The sequence below is a fragment of the Crinia signifera genome, chromosome 11 (assembly GCF_055691185.1).
Source record: "Crinia signifera chromosome 11, ASM5569118v1, whole genome shotgun sequence".
Lineage (NCBI taxonomy): Eukaryota > Metazoa > Chordata > Amphibia > Anura > Myobatrachidae > Crinia > Crinia signifera.
The window spans coordinates 60,592,533-60,611,901 of NC_139227.1; the positions used below are offsets into that span (position 1 = coordinate 60,592,533).

The window sequence follows — 19,369 nt, forward strand, 5'->3', positions numbered from 1 at the left end:
ACCACCAAGTTGGCACAAATAGATGTTGTAATAAATGGGTTTCTTAAAACATAGTACCCTGGCAATTATTTTTAGAATTAAATTTTTTTTTTTTACAGAAAACCTAATGGTGTAATATATATTGCACCTGTAATGTAGATCATGCAAATACCTTGTCAGAGGCGTAGTGATTCTTCTCTAGGAGAGAGTTCCCAAGGTCTATGCAGGTAGTGAAACTGTCTGCTCGGGCATCGACTTCTGACTTGATGCACTGGTGATTTTTAATAACCAAATCGGCTGAGGAGACATCCCTATTTAAGAAGAATGGAATTCGGGACAATAAGCTCTTGCCAAATCAAAGTTCTAGGAAGCAGTGATACCCCAAAGTAAGTAAATTCCAGTCTTACCGTGGTTTCTCTTGAGCATCAATCTGCAGGTTGATATCATCCATCCATAGCATAAGATCTCTCACCATCCTAAAAAAGCGGAATTTCTCCACTGTATCCAGGAGATGCTGGTGACGGGTCAGACTGGCATCCTGGAGCTCTCCCCAGGCCTCGGTCACTGCCTGTTCATGCCTATGAATGTCAGCAGCCTTTTCACCAGCATAAGCTTTCTGGAGCCGAGCAGCATCATCCTGAACCTGTTTTACCTGCCAACACCGGAAAACAATAATTAGGATTAGGGAAGCCAATTCCCGGGGCATTTTTTCAATCCCGGGATTCGGGATTGAAAAATGCTCAATCCCGGGATTCCCGGGATTGGCTTTCCTAATAAAAAGACGCCCTGGCTGCCCCGCATTTACTTACATTTGAGGGTGCAGCAGGGTTGCCGGTCAGTTTCATACTGCCGGGAGCCCGGTTGCTGGGTAGGGAGACGGGTCGTCCATGCTGCTGGCTGTGTGGGCTGGCGGCATCATACTGCCAGGCGCGACCTCTGCCTGCGCAGCATGACCTCTGATCTAGTCACGCTCTGAGGTCACGCTGCGCAGTGCTGCCGGGAAAAGTTGGGCAGCGTCTGAGCGAGGCTCAGACGCTGCCCAGGATTAGACTGCATGCATGCGCAGTCTAATCCAGAAATCCCGGGATTGGAAATGCCAGCGCTTTGGAGGCCAAATACCGGGATCCTGATCCCGGAATTGGCCACCCTAATTAGGATCAAAATCTAGAATTTTAGAATCAATCTTTCAGTTTGTGTTTTTCATTACAGCATATACAATATTTGGAGTTTGGTTCAATGGGTCGACAGTTCGTAGCTAAACTCCAAAAGCTTTATATGCACAAGGTCTACATGGAAAAAAAAGTCGACAAGTAAAAGTAAAAACAAAACCTCAAATCAATCATATGCTGTGGCGACCATTATTAGGTCAACCTATTGGGTCTAGTATGATTGCTGACAGTCAGGGTCCCGGCTGTCAGAATCCCGACAGCAGGATCCCAGCCTCTGTAATGCCGGCAGTGGGGGAGCACAACGAGACCCCTTGCGGGCACGGTGGCTCGCTCAGCTCGCCACAAGGTTCTATTCCCCCTCTATGGGCAAGGTTCTTTTCCCCCTCTATGGGGGTCATGGACCACCACAAGGAAGAATAGACCCTATTTGCCAGGATTCCGGATGGCAGTAATGTCGGTAGTCGGCATCCTGACCACAGGGATCCCGACTATCGGCATATTATCTACATACTAACCTATTGACCATGTCACCCAATATTGGTGCACAGCAATCACAGTAAAGGAGTTTAAAATAAAACTGGATGCATTTAGGGGAATTGAAATAGTTATCTGCGAGTCTAACAGAGAATTCGATAGGTTGAACTTGATGGACCAACGTCTTTTTTTCAACCTAAATTACTATGTTACTATGGTTGACCTAATGTTCAGTATACCCAGTATATTATGGATTGGTCTGAGCATTGCTGATGTTGTAAATATTGCATATCAAATCCTAAAACACCAAAATATAGTGGGTCAGTGCTTGCGCTGTCCATTATGCTCCAGGATATAACAATAAGGAACTTGTTTCAGGGAAATTACTTCCCATGTATACTTTACATTTATGTATACCACTCTAGCTGGTTACTGAAGGGCAGTCATCGCAGGCCTTACTTGTGCACTGAGGGCTTGTATATCATGTTCAAACGTAGTGTGCATGCGCTGCATAGCTTCTGCAGTGTTGAGGTCTCTTCCAGCTTCTTCTGGCAGCTGCTTTTGCTTGTCTCGTATCTGGCCCAGGGTTTCTCTTGCATCCTGGTAAAAGCGGTGGAGTTCATAGGAGGCTGCCAACATCTGACTTCGTGTGTCAATCATTTCTAGAAGGTCAGCCCAGGCTTCATTAAGTCCATCCTTCCATTCAGCCACAGTGGCATTTTCAGAATGTCCAGAAGAAATAAGTTCATCAGCCATGATGTTGACTGCATCCACACGTTCCTGCCCAATGTTACTAGTATCACGGGAAAATTCACGGAACTTATCTCTCAGCATCTGGATGAGAGAGCAAGAAGAAAAGAAACTTATGTTAAAATATTGAACCCATGAATCGAAAGTTCAAGATAAAGTTGCTTCAGATTGGTACCACCAGTAAACAAGAGAAATTTCCCGACTGGTGACATCACAGAGTGCTGAAGGGTCTACATACCGTCACATGCTCATAGTCTTGTCCCAACTCGTGGGAAGCGGCCACCACTTCACGCTCAGTGATCCAGTGCTCCAAGTCCTCCACATCCCTCTTTAGCTGGCAGAGTCTCTGGTGTTCTTGCAGTTTTCCTTGTCTCTCTTCTGCCAAGTCCTTCAGACTAGCATATAACTTGTCTACCTGCCCTTGACGCATGGTAATGCGATCACTGTAGAGGAAATAAACATTTTTGAAAAAGTTTATTTCTTCTTCTTCCTTAGTTGTAAAGTAGCCAAGCAAAAAGGTAAGAAAACAGAGAAAATTAAAAGAGGCGCCTATTCCTATATATATTTTTTTTATAACAATTCTGTATATAGATCCAATGTCGAATTTTTAACTGCTGTATCTGTAATAAAACATAACAAAGCCCACTTTAAAAGTACACTGTAAACTACATTTTGCAGCTAAAACATTATAAATACTATATCCTATTTTATTTGTCTTCAGGATTATCTTCTATCCCCTCTGCTTATGATCATAATTCCTTTTCATATCATTGTATTTGTACTTTGTCTAAATGTTCCCTTTTTTATTAAGATGTGGCTCCCGATCATGTGACCATAATTTTGTCTATATGTCACCATGACTACCTATTGTGATCTATGTGTAAAATTGTTCCTAGAGATGCAGTCCGATCACATGACCTGTGTCTGCCAAAAACAGGCCATGCTGGACGTGCGCATTACACACCCGGAAGTGACTGTCCGGGATTTCACTATAACAGTGTGACTCGTGTGGTCATTCCTACTACACGATTCACGGGCATGAAGCAGACGCATAGTGCCAATTATACACAATTCAAATCGAACTTTGTGTGAGATCTCTCTCTCTCTAATAACAAGCTGAACTATTCTCCCTGTTTCCGGGTCACGTGGTCCGGGTCCCGGTCCCGTGACACTGTGAACCTATTAAAACCCTTCATTCATGTATGAATGAAACTGGATTTATATGTATAACTTTGTTTATGCTTATTATATTGTCCAAATTTTTTAAAGATTATATGACCACTGTGAATATATTGATTACTATTAAATATATTTAACATTATTGTAGTTTTCCTTGAGCAGCAATCACACAGCTGCTAATTATCACCAATTAAGGTTCAGGGGGTATAAATATGGACACAGTCAGACACATTTTAACTTGCTCCTGAGGAAGCTGGGAAACCTTTCCCAGAGAAACGCGTAGAGCTTCTCAGAACTCTAATACCCTGACACTGCCAAGACTCCTGAGGATTACAAATCTTTGCTCACCACTCACTGGATTCGGGACTAGTAATTCTCTACCTGGTCATCTTTCACAGTTTAAACATTGGACCTGCAGCGATCACTACAATTCCTCCCAGGTATACCGGACAAGCTACCAGAATTACTCATTCACCATTTCATTATGCATCTGGAACCGGTCACCTGGTAATATATTGCTGCTCTAAATAGAGACATCCCCTCCAGTCTTATAATATCCTGGATATAGGAGTCTAAGAGGGTCTAAAAGGGTCACTAACCAAAACATTTTTTTACTTATTTTTAATGTGTTAATCCTACATATTATTTATGTATGTGTTTATTTTTAATATATGGGTTTAATTTTTATTAAATCTTTTTATTGCTAAGAAACAGTCATCTTTTGAATTATTTGAGAAACAAGCCAGAACTGGTTACGTTTTTGATTACTTGGTTTATTTTTTGTGGACTGACAATCCCCATGCCAGCTGCTGTTAGAAAGCGCACCTTACCACCATATATTTCTTAGTTGTAAAGTAGCCAAGCAAACAGGTAAGAAAACAGAGAAAATTAAGAGGCGCTTATTCCTGGATGAGATTACCTGGGTTAGGGGAGAGATGTAATAAGCCTTGGAGGATGATAGAGTGGAGAGACACTGTACATACCAAACAGCTTCTAACTGCCATATTACAGGCTGTGTTTGAAATAGGTCAATTATTAGAGGGTTAGTTATTTGGGTACTTGTGTAGTTTCACGGCGCCGCCGCGCGCACAGTCTGTTTGAAACTTGGCAGCCTGCCCGACTCTTGGCGCGTGCCGCTCTAGCTGTTCTCTGTGCTACGTTACCAGCGTAGCGTGTGCGCGTGCTGCTCTAGCTGTTCTCAGCTCAGCGCTACGTTATCAGCGTAGCGTAGCGTCTAATTCCGTCTAAACTCAGCACAACGCTATCAAAGGGGGTGTCCGAAATGCAGATGCTACAATTTAGACGCTTTAGCGCAGGCATGTCCAACCTGCGGCCCTCCAGATGTGCTAAAACTACACATCCCAGCATGCCTTGCCACAATTTGGCTATTAGGGAATGCTAGAATGATGGCAATGCATGCTGGGATGTGTAGTTTTAGCACATCTGGAGGGCCGCAGGTTGGACATGCCTGCTTTAGCGTCTGAATCCATATGCACTGTGCAAAACACTCTTAAACCTGTCCACAGTGGCACTAGTCGATGCAACAGCTGTCGACCTTGTAAATTCCACTATCCACGCCAACCCAAAGCGTGGTGAGCGCAGCGAGCCCCGCGAGGGGCGGCGGTACGCGTCCTACGACCTTTTCATACCCCCACTATCCACTTTATAAAATCAACTCCACGCCGATGTGGATAGTGGGGGTATGAAAAGGTCGTAGGACGCGTACCACCGCCGCTCCCGACGCTTCGGGTTGGCGTGGATAGTGGAATTTACAAGGTCGACAGCTGTTGCGTCGACTAGTGCCACTGGACAGGTTTCAATAGTGTACCCCTAGACCCAACTAAATTCAGAGGCTTTAGCTTCTAAGTCCAGAAACCCTGGCTTCTCAGCTAGCAGGTAGTTGGGTTTCAAACGCTTTAGCGCCTAAGTCCAGAAACCCGGCTTCTTAGCGGCTAGCAGGTAGTCCGGTTTCAGACGCTAAAGCGTCTAAGTTTTAGCGTCTGCATGGGGGACACGACCCATTCGTAGCGGCTAGCAGGTAGTCGGGTTTCAGACGCTTTATCGTCTGAATCCTGACTCCCCCTTCTTAGTGGCTTGCAGATAGTCCGGGTTTCAGACGCTTTTGCGTCTAAATTTAGCGTCTGCATGGGGACTCCCTCTTTGATAGTGGTGTGCCGGGGGGTGCCCGGGGTGTCCACTTTTACATGCCCCCGTTGTCAGCGGTGAGCAGGGCTGCCTATTTCACTGTGGAACTACAAGTACCACAGTGACCTGTCAGCGCCTGGGCAGCACGCTGCTGCCCGGGCGCTACGCTGATAACATAAGCGGACAATACGTAGCTTCAGTGGCACAAGTTCATACCAGTTGCCCGGAGGCGACAAAGATTTTAGTGCCCCCCCCCGCACACACACACATACACCCAACTACACATACATAGCATAATTGACCCCAGATTTACCAGACAGTACCTGCGACCCATAGATTGCATTGGTTACACACCCCCCCCGGCATACACTACAGGTAGTATTGATGGCTCCCAAATCCTACAGACAGCACCTGTGACCCCCAGACACCACAGATAGCATTACAGTCACACACATGCATGCATACATACATACATACATCTATGCATAATTAACTCACATATATACATAGTCAAACACATGTATGCATACATATACAGTCACACCTATGCACACATTTATACAGTATAATAGTTACACACACAGACACAGACACACACACAGATATATACTGTACATAGATACAGTTACACTTACCATGCTGCCGAAGGGCCTGCCGTTTAGCCCCGCCCCCTTTTCGGACTGCTCCTCTGGAGCCTGCTACTGGCTGTTTCAGGAAACTCTTGGGAGGCTGGGGAAGGGGTTGAGCTGAGATAACCAGCTCCAGCTCCTTCCTGATCTGGCTGCTGCAGAAACTAAGTAAACGGAGCTTCCAGCAGCAAGGGCTGCTAGGAGCTGTACGAGTTTACTTTCAGTTTCATCTGCAGTGTAGTGTGTCACCATGACCCGGCTGCTGCTGCTGCTACAGGTCAGATTACTTGTCCTGGCATCCAATAGTTGTGGGCAGCGCTGGCTCCTTCTCTCCTCTCCTGTGACAACTGCAGCAGCGGGCGGTTACCGCTCACTGCAGAAGTCAGTCACAGGCTCTTGGTGTCGGCTCCTCTGTGCCCCCCCTAGTGGCTAACGCCCGGCGGCCAATGTCTCCATTGCCTCCGGGAGTTACGCCACTGCGTAGCTTACAGCTAGAGCGGCACGTGCACAGTCAGACAGAGCTAGAGTGGCACGCGCACAGTTAAACAGAGCCTCTGGCAGGCTGCCAAGTTGCAAACAGACTGTGCGCGCGGCGGCGCCGTGAAACTACACAAGTACCGTTATTTGTTTAGCTTTCTCCACTATCACTCTCCAAGGCTTAGCACATTTTCCCATTACTGAAAAACCCAAAACGCATTTTCCTGCAGTAGATGGACACAGATAATGTGATGTTCCAATGATGTCCTAAACTGGCTAAATGTTAAACATACACCTGGGGTTACTTACGACAGCCGTGACCCTGTCCCGTTCTCCGCCGGCTCAACTAAGAATCGGCAGGTGGGATTCAATGTCCCGCCTGCCGAATGCCAAAAAGGGGGCATGGCCGCGAGATACGGCCGTGGATTGGTGAGCTAATCCCAGAGCTCGACAATCCATGGCCGATCTTGGCAGAACGGGCACGACTGCTTCTGAACTTGGGTCCATTGTGTCGAGATCCCTCTTGGGAAAGACCGCATTGAATAGAGCCCTGCCGCTATTTCCCCTGTCGGGAATAGAGTATATAGCGGATAATATCCCCCTATGTGTATGTACCTTAAGAAGGGGCTTCACCACAGACTTGCTTCAACGCAGGACAAAATAGGAATTTGACCTGGGTGTAATGAACAATGTATACTGGAAAGGGACCTTGGGGAGTCCCAGAGTGTGTACTGTTTCCATTACATTCAAATTCAGCTTTTTGTTTCATAGGACATACCTCACCCCTGTAAAATTACAGAGATTTGGTGGCAGGACTGACGCTACTTGTCTGAAATGCTGCACATTACAGGGCACAGTTTGGCATATTTTATGGGCCTTTATGAACACAGGTGATTAGGGCCATTGTACCTACTGGAATCTATCTGTTCTTATGACCAAGGTATGTATCTTGGGGAGCCTACGAAAAGATGAGATTTATGCTAGCACTAAACCAGTGGATCCAAAACGGTGTTCTCTGGGACGCTTGGGACACTTTCAGGGGTGCCCCGGGTTGGTAGTCCAGGACCAATTCAAATTATTTATGGCCAATAAAATAGGCAAAAATAAGTGCTTGTGGCTTCCAATTATAAACACATGTGGACAAACAGAAGTGAATCCTGTCCCTCATAATATAACATAATGGACCCTAAGAATGACAAACAGAATTTATTAATTTATTTAAAAAAAAAAAAAAAAACTTAATAAAATAACTTTTGGCCTAGGTGTGCTATGAAGAAAATGTTGGTACTTTAGGGTGCCGTAATAAAAAAAAAATTGGAAACCCAGAGCACTAAACAATATTTTATTACCCTTTGTATGCTAGCTAAGGTGTGTTTAGCCCATTCATGTATGGCCGATGAGGGTCCGGTATTTCCTACTTGGGTTTCAATCTAGATATGCAAGGGTTGCTTCAGGTTTCGCTGCTTCCTTGACTATGGGTGGTATTCAATGCCGCCGGAAAGGGGGTTTGTGTTTTTTCACCGAAAACAAGCCAAACGCACCATGAAACCCCCTCGCTGTGTTCAATGTTCCAGGGCAAGGACTCCCTTAAACGGCAAGGTTCACTGCAAATTCAGCAAGCCTGCTGCATTTTGTGGCGAGCCCCGCTGTTTTGATGGCTGCACTTGTCGTTTCCACCTTGCTGAAAAGAACCAGTTAGGTGGAAACAGCGAGTGAAGGGAAGGGAGGTTGGGGGGGCAGTTGAATACTAGTCCTTCAAGCTCATTTTAATGGGTTATAATTTATATGATGCAGTACTGTGATTTATTCTGCTATAGCTATAGCTTGTATAGTTAGCTATAGCTTGTATAATATAGCTAAATATTAGTAGGCAACTTATATGAACATTGCTTTAGCTAGAAAGGGTGTTGCAGATTTGCCAAATGCACTAAATGTATGCATCCTACTGACCTCTCTGGGTGGCCTCTGGAGACCATGTCTCTGCTGGAGTTGGCAAGCTGGTGAATGGTTTCAGCATAATCATCGAGAGCTTGCTCCATTACTAAGTGTTTCTTCAGCATAGCCTGAGCCCCAATCTCATCCTGTGGGTTTAAACAGAGTGTAGGGTGTTAGGGACATAGTATATCATTTATGCTACATGGTAATTTGAATCTTAATCACAGCAGGATGCTTGGTTTTGCCATGGCAACAAGTAGACTGATGCTAGCAGCTGCTAACCAACCTTGGCTTTCTCTTCAGACATCATATGCAGCTCCTGTTCACCCATCCAGGCTTCAGCCTCTGCAGCATCAGCATAAAACTGCTGTGCAGCATGAGACTCCTCAAGTCGGTCATGTCTCTTTCCTGCCTCAGTGGAAAGTTCCTCCCAGGTGCTCCTCAGCAGTTCCAGTCGCTCTCCTATCTCTTGATCATCCAGTGAACTGTTTTTCACCATAGACTTTCCCCTTTCTAAAATATCATCAATTCGAGGCTGGTGCCCTTGAATCTCCTTCTGTAGTGTCTGTAGGACAAGTGACACAAAAATTTGCGTTTAAAGATCAATGCATTTATTTATATTTTATTTTCAAACATTATTTCACAAACAAGTAATAATGTATAAATATAACATTATATTCTCTGTAAAGCGCTGCGGAATATGTGTGCGCTATATAAGAAACCGCTAATAAAATAATTGTACAAATTAAATCCAGAAATTAAATCTTCATGAATTTGAAATGGATGAAAACATTTTTAAAAAACAAACCAACCGAGTGGCAATTCAGAATTTAAAACCCCTTTGCCATTTATTTCGTTAAGCGATGACATTGAGGGTTGTTTGAGAAGTTTGGCAAATTTCTATGAGATAGCACCACAATAACTTTGGTGACATGATGCCTTTAAGTTCTACTCTTCAAATTCCACACAGGCCAAATTGCAGGCAAAAGTTAAGTGTTGTTCATGTGAGGTAATAGTCTGAAGAGGATGGTTTAGCAGTTTTCACTAAAAACTGCTAAACTGCTCTGAGGGACTTCTCCCAGTTTCCAAATTTGAAAACTCGGCTCGGTGGGAAGATATTTATGACACCCTTTTCCGATGGTATTACAAAATTAACAACTGCTCTGGAAAGAGTTAAGGAATCTCCTGCAGATCACATAGCCCAACCAGCAGCACATATGGGAAGAGAGTTTCACCTGAGTGCACATGCCCCCTCCATCTCAACTCCTCTTCGCAATCCTGTGAATTATGAGTGGTGCACATGTTCCTGTGTGACAAACAGTGCTCCTGTGCATTTGCCAATTCTAATTTTTTGAGGGGATCTTGACACCCCTCCCTGGATTTAGCCACACCCTCAAGTACCTAAGACCTTGGCTTCTCCTGGCGACCCTGGGGATGAACTGAAGGACCAATTGAAGGCTGCAATAAGGGGGTAGGCAGTGCTTGAAGTGTGGCGGTATGCAACGGTACTTCAAGCACAGGGTCTGGGGAAGCACAGTGTTTTTCATCCAAAGCTGTGAATCTGACAAACATCAGTTCACATTCACAGCTGTGCACTGTTACTCAGTGCATGCATTGCACCGAGAGTCTGCTTAAGACAAACCCCCTTCTACTCATTGGTGGGAGTGAGGTCTGGGGAAAGGGCAGCAAACTCCACCCGGTACTCTTTACCTAGCACGGCGCCCATCGCGGCCATCGAATGCACTAAAAAATCGGGTGCGACGCGACCGACGCGATGCCCGCGATTTCCCATAGGGAACAATGTTAAATGTCTTAATTGACCCGATTTTTCTGTTCAATGCCTCAATTGACCCGATTTTTCCATAGGAAACAATGTTAAATGGCCCACAGAGGCCAAATAGGCACCCTAAAGTGTGAAATGGCCCCCACAATTGTTAACGCCACCCCACGATCAACGTGAACCCGAAGCGTGGCGAGTGCAGCGAGCCCGCGAGGGGCGGCGGTACGCGTCCTACAATAGTGTGGTGAGCGTAGCAAGCCACCGAGCCCGAAGCGTGGCGAGCGCAGCGAGCCCCGCGAGGGGACGTGGATACCTGTGAAGCCCGCGAAGGGACGCGTTTACCTGTGAAGGTATCCGCGTCCGCTCGCCACACTATTCTATTCTCAACTCCACGCCGACGTGGATAGTGGGGGTATGAAAAGGTCGTAGGACGCGTACCGCTGCGCTCACTTCGGGTTGACGTTGATCGTGGGGTGGAGTTAACAATTGTGGGGGCCATTTCACACTTCAGGGTGGCTATTTGGCCTCTGTGGGCCATTTAACATTGTTTCCTATAGAAAAATCGGGTCAATTGAGGCATTGAACAGTAAAATCGGGTCAATTGAGAAATTTAACATTGTTCCCTATGGGAAATCGCAGGCATCGCGTCGCACCCGGTTTTTAGTGCATTCAATGCCCGCGATTTTTTTACCTGCGATGCCCACGATCAAAATCGTGGGTGCCGTGCTAGGTAAAGAGTACCCTCCACCCCATAGACATGATGCTGCTAGGATCCAGAGCCCTGCCACAGCATGTACCTCACCTAAGTCACAACAATAGATAAATAGTCTGCTTAAACTAATACCACACAAACAATATGTTCTCATTTTTTTATTGAACACACCATGGAAACATTCACAGTGAAGGGTGGACAAAGCATGTGGCAGCAATAACCTCAAACAAACATTTCCTATAGTTGCATATCAGACTTGCACAACAGTCAGGAGGAATTTTGGACCAGTCCTCTTTACAAAACAGTTTCAGTTTAGCAATATTCTTGGGGTGTCTGGTGTGAATCGCTCTCTTGAGGTCATGCCACAGCATCTTAAATCGGGCTGAGGTCAGGACTCTGACTGGGCCACTACAGAAGGCATATTTTCTTCTGTTGAAGCCATTCTGTTGTTGAGATACTTCTGTGTGTTGGGCCATTGTTCTGTAGCATCACCCATCTGTTGAGCTTCAATTGGTGGACAGATGGCCTTAAGTTGTCCTGCAAAATGTCTACATAAACATAAGAATTCCATTTTCCACAATCTGTCTAAGCACTGAGGCAGAAAAGCAGCCCCAAACCATGGTGCCCCCCTCCACCATGAGGTTATGCTGTTGATGTGCTGTGCCTTTTTGGTACTTGTTTCCTAGCAGGGCGCCCAGTTTCCTTACGTATGCTACCGTAGTGAAATCGCATCGCATGACGTTATAGTACCGAGCGATGCGATTTCAGTACTGCTCCTGTTCCCAGTCATTCCCGCCCCCTGTCTGATCCTCGCAGAAATAACTCAGGTGATTTTCTGACAGGAGAAGAAGCATCCCTCAGAGCTGCTGGTGAACTAATCTAAAATTTATGAAATGGCTGCACCTATGAATAGGTTTAGCTTGCCTCAGACGGAGGAGGAGGCTATAGACTTTTTTCAACGACATGATCTCCTTCCGCTGGCGCAGAATTGTGCTAATGGCCACGTAATGTGCCTATCAGTGAAGGAATGTATGTGGTGGTGCCATATAAAGCATGCCGGCTCAAGGTGAGCCACAGAGCGGCCCACTGGTTTCCAGGGTGCCGCTTATCCTTTGTGACTTTGTGGTGCGCTTTATCTATTCATGGGCCCAGTAGCTGACATCCATTGACTACTGTCAGCAGCAGCTGGACATATCTAAAAAGGGTACTTATGTATTATCTGGGCTCCCATGTTAAATGAACCCCATTTTTTCATACCCCTACTATCCAACTACGCATGGAGTTGATTTTATATAGTGTGGCGAGCGCAGCGAGCCCCGCAAGGGGACGCGGTCTCATAAGAAAAATGGGAGCCCAGATATTACATAAGTACCCTAAAAAGACCGCTAAATTCACCACCGATGGATGCGGGAGGCTTGCATGATGGACCTCATGGCGCAGCCACAGTGCCGTATCAGCGGTCCAGGCCACACCGTGGAGGTCGATGCAAGTTTATTTGTGAGGTGGAAGAGCAATGTCGGCCGGCTTTTACCACAGCAGTGGATTTTTGGGGGAATTTGTAGGGGAACTGGACAGTGTTTCCTCACTATGGTGCCCAGACGCGATGCCAGCACTTTGATGGCAGCTATTATTGAGAATATAGAGCCAGGCACCACGATTTACACTGCTGGAGGGCGTACAGCACTGAACAGCTGGAACTTGCAGGGTATCAGCACGCCCAAGTTAATCACCGTTTCAAATTTATAGACCCGTCCACAGGGGTTCATACCCAGAATGTGGAGCGAATGTGGGGTGCGTGCAAATGGCACAATAAGCGCCTAAGAGGCACAGCACGCCACATGCTCCAATCCTGTCTGCAGGAGTTTATGTGGAGAAAGACATTGGGTGGGGATAACCCATTTCATCGCATGTCATCATTACTGTGTCAGCTGTATGATTTTGTAGGTGTGAATGTGTTCCTAAAACACCACCCCGAAGCGTGGCGAGCACCGCGAGGGGCGTCGGAACGCATCCTCCAACCTTTTTATATCCCCACTATCCACGTCGGCGTGGAGTTGACCATATAAAGTGTGGCGAGCGCAGCGAGCCCCGCGAGGGGACGCGGAATACATGTAAAGTAATCCGCGTGCGTTCACCACGCTTTGGGCTCGGTGGCTCGCCACACTTTATAAAATCAACTCCACGCCGACGTGGATAGTGGGGGTATGAAAAGGTCGGAGGACGCGTTCTGCTGCTGCTCGCCACACTTCAGGGTGGCGTCGATACTGGAGGTGCCGCTAAACAATAGCATGGGTGCTTCTACTATGAAATATCGCATCGCACCTGGTCTATGGTGTCTTCCGATCCCATGCAATATTTCATTGTATAAGCACTCCTGTGCACTTAATATGGACATCGCATCACACAGCACTATACACGCTGTGCGATCAGATGCAATTTCACTACGGAGAATAGCCCAGTACGTGAAATGCATACTGGGCGCCCTGCCAGGAAACAAGTACCGCCTTTTTTTCTCCACTCATAGTGTTGTGTGTTCCTTCCAAACAACTCAACTTTGATTTTATCTGTCCACAGAATATTTTGCCAGTAGTGCTGTGGAACACCCTGGTGCTCTTTTGTAAAACATCACACAGTCAGCAATGATTTTTGCGGTCAATAGTGGCTTCATCTGTGCTGTCCTCCTATGAACTCCTTTCTACAGTCAACAATTTTTAATCACAGGTTTTCCAAGAGCTCTTTTGTGCAAGGCATTTATTTATTATTATTTATTTAAGGCATGGTTCACATCAGGCACTGCTTCTTGACTCAAAACTGGTGTGCTTTTTTTTTTATATGGCAGGGCAGCTTTAACCAATACCTCCAATCTCTTCTCATCTGGACTCCAGGTTGGCTGACTCCTGGCTCCATTTAGCTCTTGGAGAAGTCATTAGCCTAGGGTTCACATACTTTGTCCACCCTGCACTGTGAAGGTTTACATGTTGTGTTGAATAAAAACATGATAATATATAATTGTTTGTGTGGTATTAGTTTAAGCAGTGTTTTCTATTGTTGTGACTTAGATGAAGATCAGAACACATTTTATGACCAATTTATGCAGAAATCCAGATAATTCGAAAGGGAGCACAAACTTTTTCTTGCAACTGTATGATGATAGTGATATTGTGACTATATAGAGGGCATTTTCAAGGATTTTAGTCAAATGCGGTATATGCTTGTTTGAGGCAGAGAAGTTGGAGGAACTAATCCGGCAAAAACATGAGATCCATCATATAAAGTTTGTCAGTCCATCACTATAACCCTGACCATTCCGTCATCATTTCACAATGCCTGCCTCCTATTCTGTAATACTGCCCAACCCACCAAAAGAAGAATACTGGGTCTGACAAACTATGTCTGCCCTCTATTCAAGAGGTTACAAGAAACAGCATTGATGTAGCAGGAAGTTGAACCTTAAAAAAAAAAAAAAAAAAAGGATTTTTGTAAGAACTTACTGTTCGAATCCCTTTCTCTGATATGGTCCTGGGTACCGCTCACATTGGAATGTAGGAGGGTCCAGAGGAGCCAGGCACCTATGCTAAAAGCTTTGAGAGGTAGACTCCTCCCTCTGCATTCCAGAATCCTCAGTTCAACTTCCAAAGCCCACTGGAATACATTAAACTGATTGATCTGGTAATTCCAGAATTGATGCGACCAGATGAAAAATGTCCCTGGCCTTTGATTCCAGGAGAAACACCCAATGTAAATGAGTGTCCAGTATGACTGCCAGGAACTGAATCCTCTGGGAAGGGACCAAATTGGACTTCTGAAAATTTAGCAGCCAGCTGTGATTCTGTAGAAACAGAATAGCCTATGCCAAGTCCTGCTGAAATTTTTCCGCCGACTCTGCTTTGAACAACAGATCGTCCAAATAAAGGATCACTATTATTCCTTTTAATCTGAGAACTGCTGCCATCACACACATGATTTTTGTAAATACCCTCGGGGCCGTGGCCAGCCCAAAAGGTAGAGCCTGAAACTGGCAATGTAAGTCTCCTATTGCAAAGCGTAGTAAAGACTGATGTTCCCTGCAGACAGGGACGTGTAAATATACGTCCTGGATGTCCATTGATGCCAAAAAGTCTCCTTGGTACAGGCTCAATGGAACCGACCTCAGGGACTCCATTTTGAAATGATCCACCCACAGGTGAAGATTTAAAGACTTCAAGTTCAAAATGGGTCTGAAAGATCCGACTGGTTGGGGTACTAGGAAAATAATTCAGTAAAACCCCTTCTTTCTCTTCTCCCGCTGTACAGGGACCACCACACCTTTTTCTTGAAGAGACTGAGTAGCCCCCTAAAAGAACTTTCCTGAGACATGCCTCTTTCAGTAATGGTGTAGGTAAGAACCTTTTTGGTGGTAAATCTCTCAAGTTTATCTTGTATCCGAGAGAAACTACATCCAGGACCCAAGAATCCTGTTCCAGTAAGGCCAAAGTGTCCAGATATTGCAGGAGGCGACCCCCCACTTTGAGGACAGATAGGGGAGTCTCCTGGTTGTCATGCTGAGGATTTTTCCTCACCTTTGGCGCTCTGCTTCTTATTGAAAGCTCCAAAGCGGGACTTTGGGGCCTTCCCCTTTCCCAACTGGAATTTTCCTCTGTGGGATTGTCCTTTAAAGGATGCACCTCCTCTAGGGGAGGGACGAAAGGACGACCGAAAGGATAATAATTTTGAGTTCTGTTTAACGGTAGGGGCAGGCAGAAAATTACTTTTCCCCCCTGTAGCCTGTTTAATAATGTCCTCCAATTCGGAACCAAACAGAAGGTTCCCTTTAAAAGCCAACGCTTCTAAGGACTTTTTGGACTCATTGTCCGCCTCTCAGGCCTTGAGACACAGAACTCTTCTAGCATTCACAGAGACCGCAGAAACTCTGAAAGCCATTTTGAGCACCTCTTCTCCAGCCTCTAAATTATACTCTGCCGCAGCCTTCAATTTTTCAGCCAGAATTAAGACCCCTGTGTCTGAATGTACCATTGCACACATAGCATTTGCCCATACAATCATGACCTTAGAAACCCATACAGAAGCAATAATAGGTCTAAGGGAAAACCCCCACACCTTCAAAAATTGCTTTAAGATTCCCTTCAAGCTTTTTCTCAACAGGGTCTTTAAATGCAGCACCCCCCCATGAATGGGAAGCACGGTAGCTTTTGATAATCTAGCTACCGGTGCGTCAACCAAAGGGACCTTTTCCCAAAGATTTACATGCTCCTCTGGCATAGTGTAAAGGTTCAAAAACCTTTTAGGCATCTGGAGTCTCTTATCGGGCGTTTTCCAAGCCCCCTCCAATAGGTCCTGCAAACCTTCATCTGATGGAAAAGTAACAGCCTCTCTACGCTGTCTTTAAACACCCTTTTGCTGGAGTTTTGTTATCATCAGATAAGCTTAAAGCTTGTTTGACTGCTAAGATCAAATCATCCACACCGGGGACCGACAAATCATCATCACCCTTCTCCCAGGGTACATCATAACGGCACTCCCCTTCCTCCCCTGAATCTTCCAATGCAGGAAGAGATGAGTGAGAATGTTTAGAAGCAACACGAGATGCGCGCGCATCCCCTTCCGACCGCTTCCCTCGGGTCCCCGCCGTCTTGTCGGCGGTCACACGGGGTCCCCACCGCCTCCCCGCACCCCCCCTCCCCAACCATGTCCATCTCCCTGAAGCGGAGACGGACAGGTTCCCCTCGCCCCGCCGCACGAAAGTCGGATGGAGAGCCGGGCTGCTGGCGGATCGCCAGCGGTGACAGTCTGTCGATTCGCCAGCAAAAGGGAGCCTGGCTCCATCTGTACCCTTAGTTGTATCCTGCATCACTTGCAGTAAACCAGCCCACCTGGGGTATACAAGTCCACACCTCTCCTTCCTCTGTGTCTTGAGTGTCTCCTCTAATGGTCTAGAGTAAAAAAAATAGGAATTTGGTACTCACCGTTAATTCCCTTTCTCCGAATCCGTAGGGGACACTGAAGTCTACGCTGGGAATAGAGTGGTGTATCGGAGGAGTCGGCACTTTAAGAAACTTGAACTGTGGTATGGCTCCTCCCCCTCTATTCCCCCCTCAGACCTCAGTCTTAGTTGACCGTGCCCGAGAGGAGAAAAGAGACCAGGGAATCCCAATAGAGAGAGAGAAAGAAATTAACAAACCAAAACGAACAACCATACTACTCAGTAGGCTATCAACAACACCCAGACGCATGCATAACCAAACATAACTGCATGCGCTCAAAATAAATCCCCCCCTTTTAGGCCTGAACAGTGCCGGGAGGGTGTTCAGTGTCCCCTACGGATTCGGAGAAAGGGAATTAACGGTGAGTACCAAATTCCTATTTTCTCCTTCATCCTTGGGGACACTGAAGTCTACGCTGGGGACGTCCCAAAGCCATCCCCACGGGTGGGAAGGCACTGGGCATCCTGAAGCACCGCACGGCCGAAACTGGAGGCAGAGGCCGCAAAGGTGTCAAACCTATAAAACTTAACGAAAGTATTAGGGCCCGACCAAGTGGCCGCCCTACATAACTGTGTCAGGGAAACTCCCCTGGCAGCGGCCCAGGACGGCCCCACCGAACGGGTGGAATGGGCCGAGATCCTGACTGGCGGTGACTGTGAAGCATGAAGGTAAGGCTGCTTAATGGTGAGACAGATCCACCTGGCCAGAGTCTGTTTAGACACTGGCCAACCTCGCTTTGCCGAAGAATAAAGGACAAAAAGTGAATCCGACCTTCTGAGATCCTTGGTCCTATTCACATACACCTGCAAGGCTCGGACCACGTTCAGCGAGGCGGAATCTCCCGTAAGAGCTGGAACCACGATTGGCTGATTTAGGTGATAAGATGAAACCACCTTAGGCAAATAATCCAACCTGGTCCGAAGCTCAGCCCTGTCCGGATGAAACACCAGGTAGGGTGACCGACATGAAAGAGCGCTAAGATCGGACACCCGGCGTGCCGATGCTAACGCGAGCAGTAACACCGTTTTCCAAGTTAACAACCGCAAATCAATAGAGTCTAAGGGTTCAAAAACACTTGACTTAAGATAATCCAAAACTAAAGAAAGATCCCAGGGTTCCTCCGGAGCCCGCACTGGGGGCTGAAGGCGGAGAACCCCGCTCAGAAACGTCTGCACCTCAGGAATGACGGCAAGACGCCTATGAAAGAAAACTGACAATGCAGACACTTGTACCTTAAGGGACCCTAGGCGCAAACCCGCCTTAAATCCGGCTTGCAGAAACTGCAACAACCTAGACAAAGAAAATACAGCCGTGGGCAAGTTACGGCACTCGCACCACGCTACATAGGCCCTCCAAATACTATAATAATGCCGTGAAGTAACCTCCTTCCTGGCTCTTATCATAGTGGGAATCACTGACTTAGGAATTCCTCGTCTGCTCAATAGTGCGGCCTCAACAGCCATGCCGTCAAACGAAGTTGCCGTAAGCCTTGGTAAGCGAACGGCCCCTGCTGTAGAAGATCGTCCCTTAGAGGTAGTTGCCAAGGATGATCCATCAGGAGCCCCTGAAGGTCGGCATACCAAGGACGACGAGGCCAATTCGGTGCCACCAGGATGACTGTGGACCTCTCCCGCTTGATTCTTCTGAGTACCAGCTGAATCAAGGGCAACGGAGGGAACAGATAAATGAGGGAGTAGTTCCAACTCGCGGTCAGCGCGTCCGTCGCTACCGCCTCTGGATCCCGAGACCTGGAACAATACAGCCGCACCTTCCGATTGTTCCTGGAGGCCATCATGTCCACCTGAGGCATCCCCCATCGGTGGGCGATCTGGGCAAATACCTCCGGATGTAAGGCCCACTCCCCAGGGTGAACATCCTGGCGACTCAGATAGTCCGCCTCCCAGTTGTCCACCCCGGGAATGAAGACCGCCGACAAGGCCAGAGCATGCCGCTCTGCCCATTGCAGAATTGGACGTACCTCCTGCATGGCTCCGCGACTGCGCGTTCCGCCCTGCCGGTTCACATAAGCCACGGCCGTGGCATTGTCCGACTGAATGCGAATCGCCTTCCCCCGGAGGATCCCGTCCGCATAGGACAAGGCCAGACGAATCGCGCGAAGCTCCAAGATGTTTATAGGCAGCTTCGCCTCCTGAGACGAC

General features: G+C 46.9%; 1 protein-coding gene across 4 annotated transcripts in view; it reads right to left on the reverse strand.

Annotated features, from left to right (window-relative positions):
- SPTBN2 (spectrin beta, non-erythrocytic 2) overlaps positions 1-19,369 on the reverse strand; it is a 268,184-nt gene that overhangs the window by 42,201 nt on the left and 206,614 nt on the right. For 3 of the 4 annotated variants that reach the window (XM_083165163.1, XM_083165164.1, XM_083165166.1), the window contains 6 exons: positions 9,024-9,302; positions 8,753-8,883; positions 2,611-2,815; positions 2,082-2,456; positions 387-631; positions 152-290 (listed from right to left, as the gene is read on the reverse strand). In XM_083165163.1, the coding sequence (XP_083021289.1) occupies positions 152-290; positions 387-631; positions 2,082-2,456; positions 2,611-2,815; positions 8,753-8,883; positions 9,024-9,302 (1,374 nt within the window). Of the gene's footprint in view, positions 1-151; positions 291-386; positions 632-2,074; positions 2,457-2,610; positions 2,816-8,752; positions 8,884-9,023; positions 9,303-19,369 lie in introns of all 4 variants that reach the window. The other variant, XM_083165165.1, reaches the window with a different exon arrangement.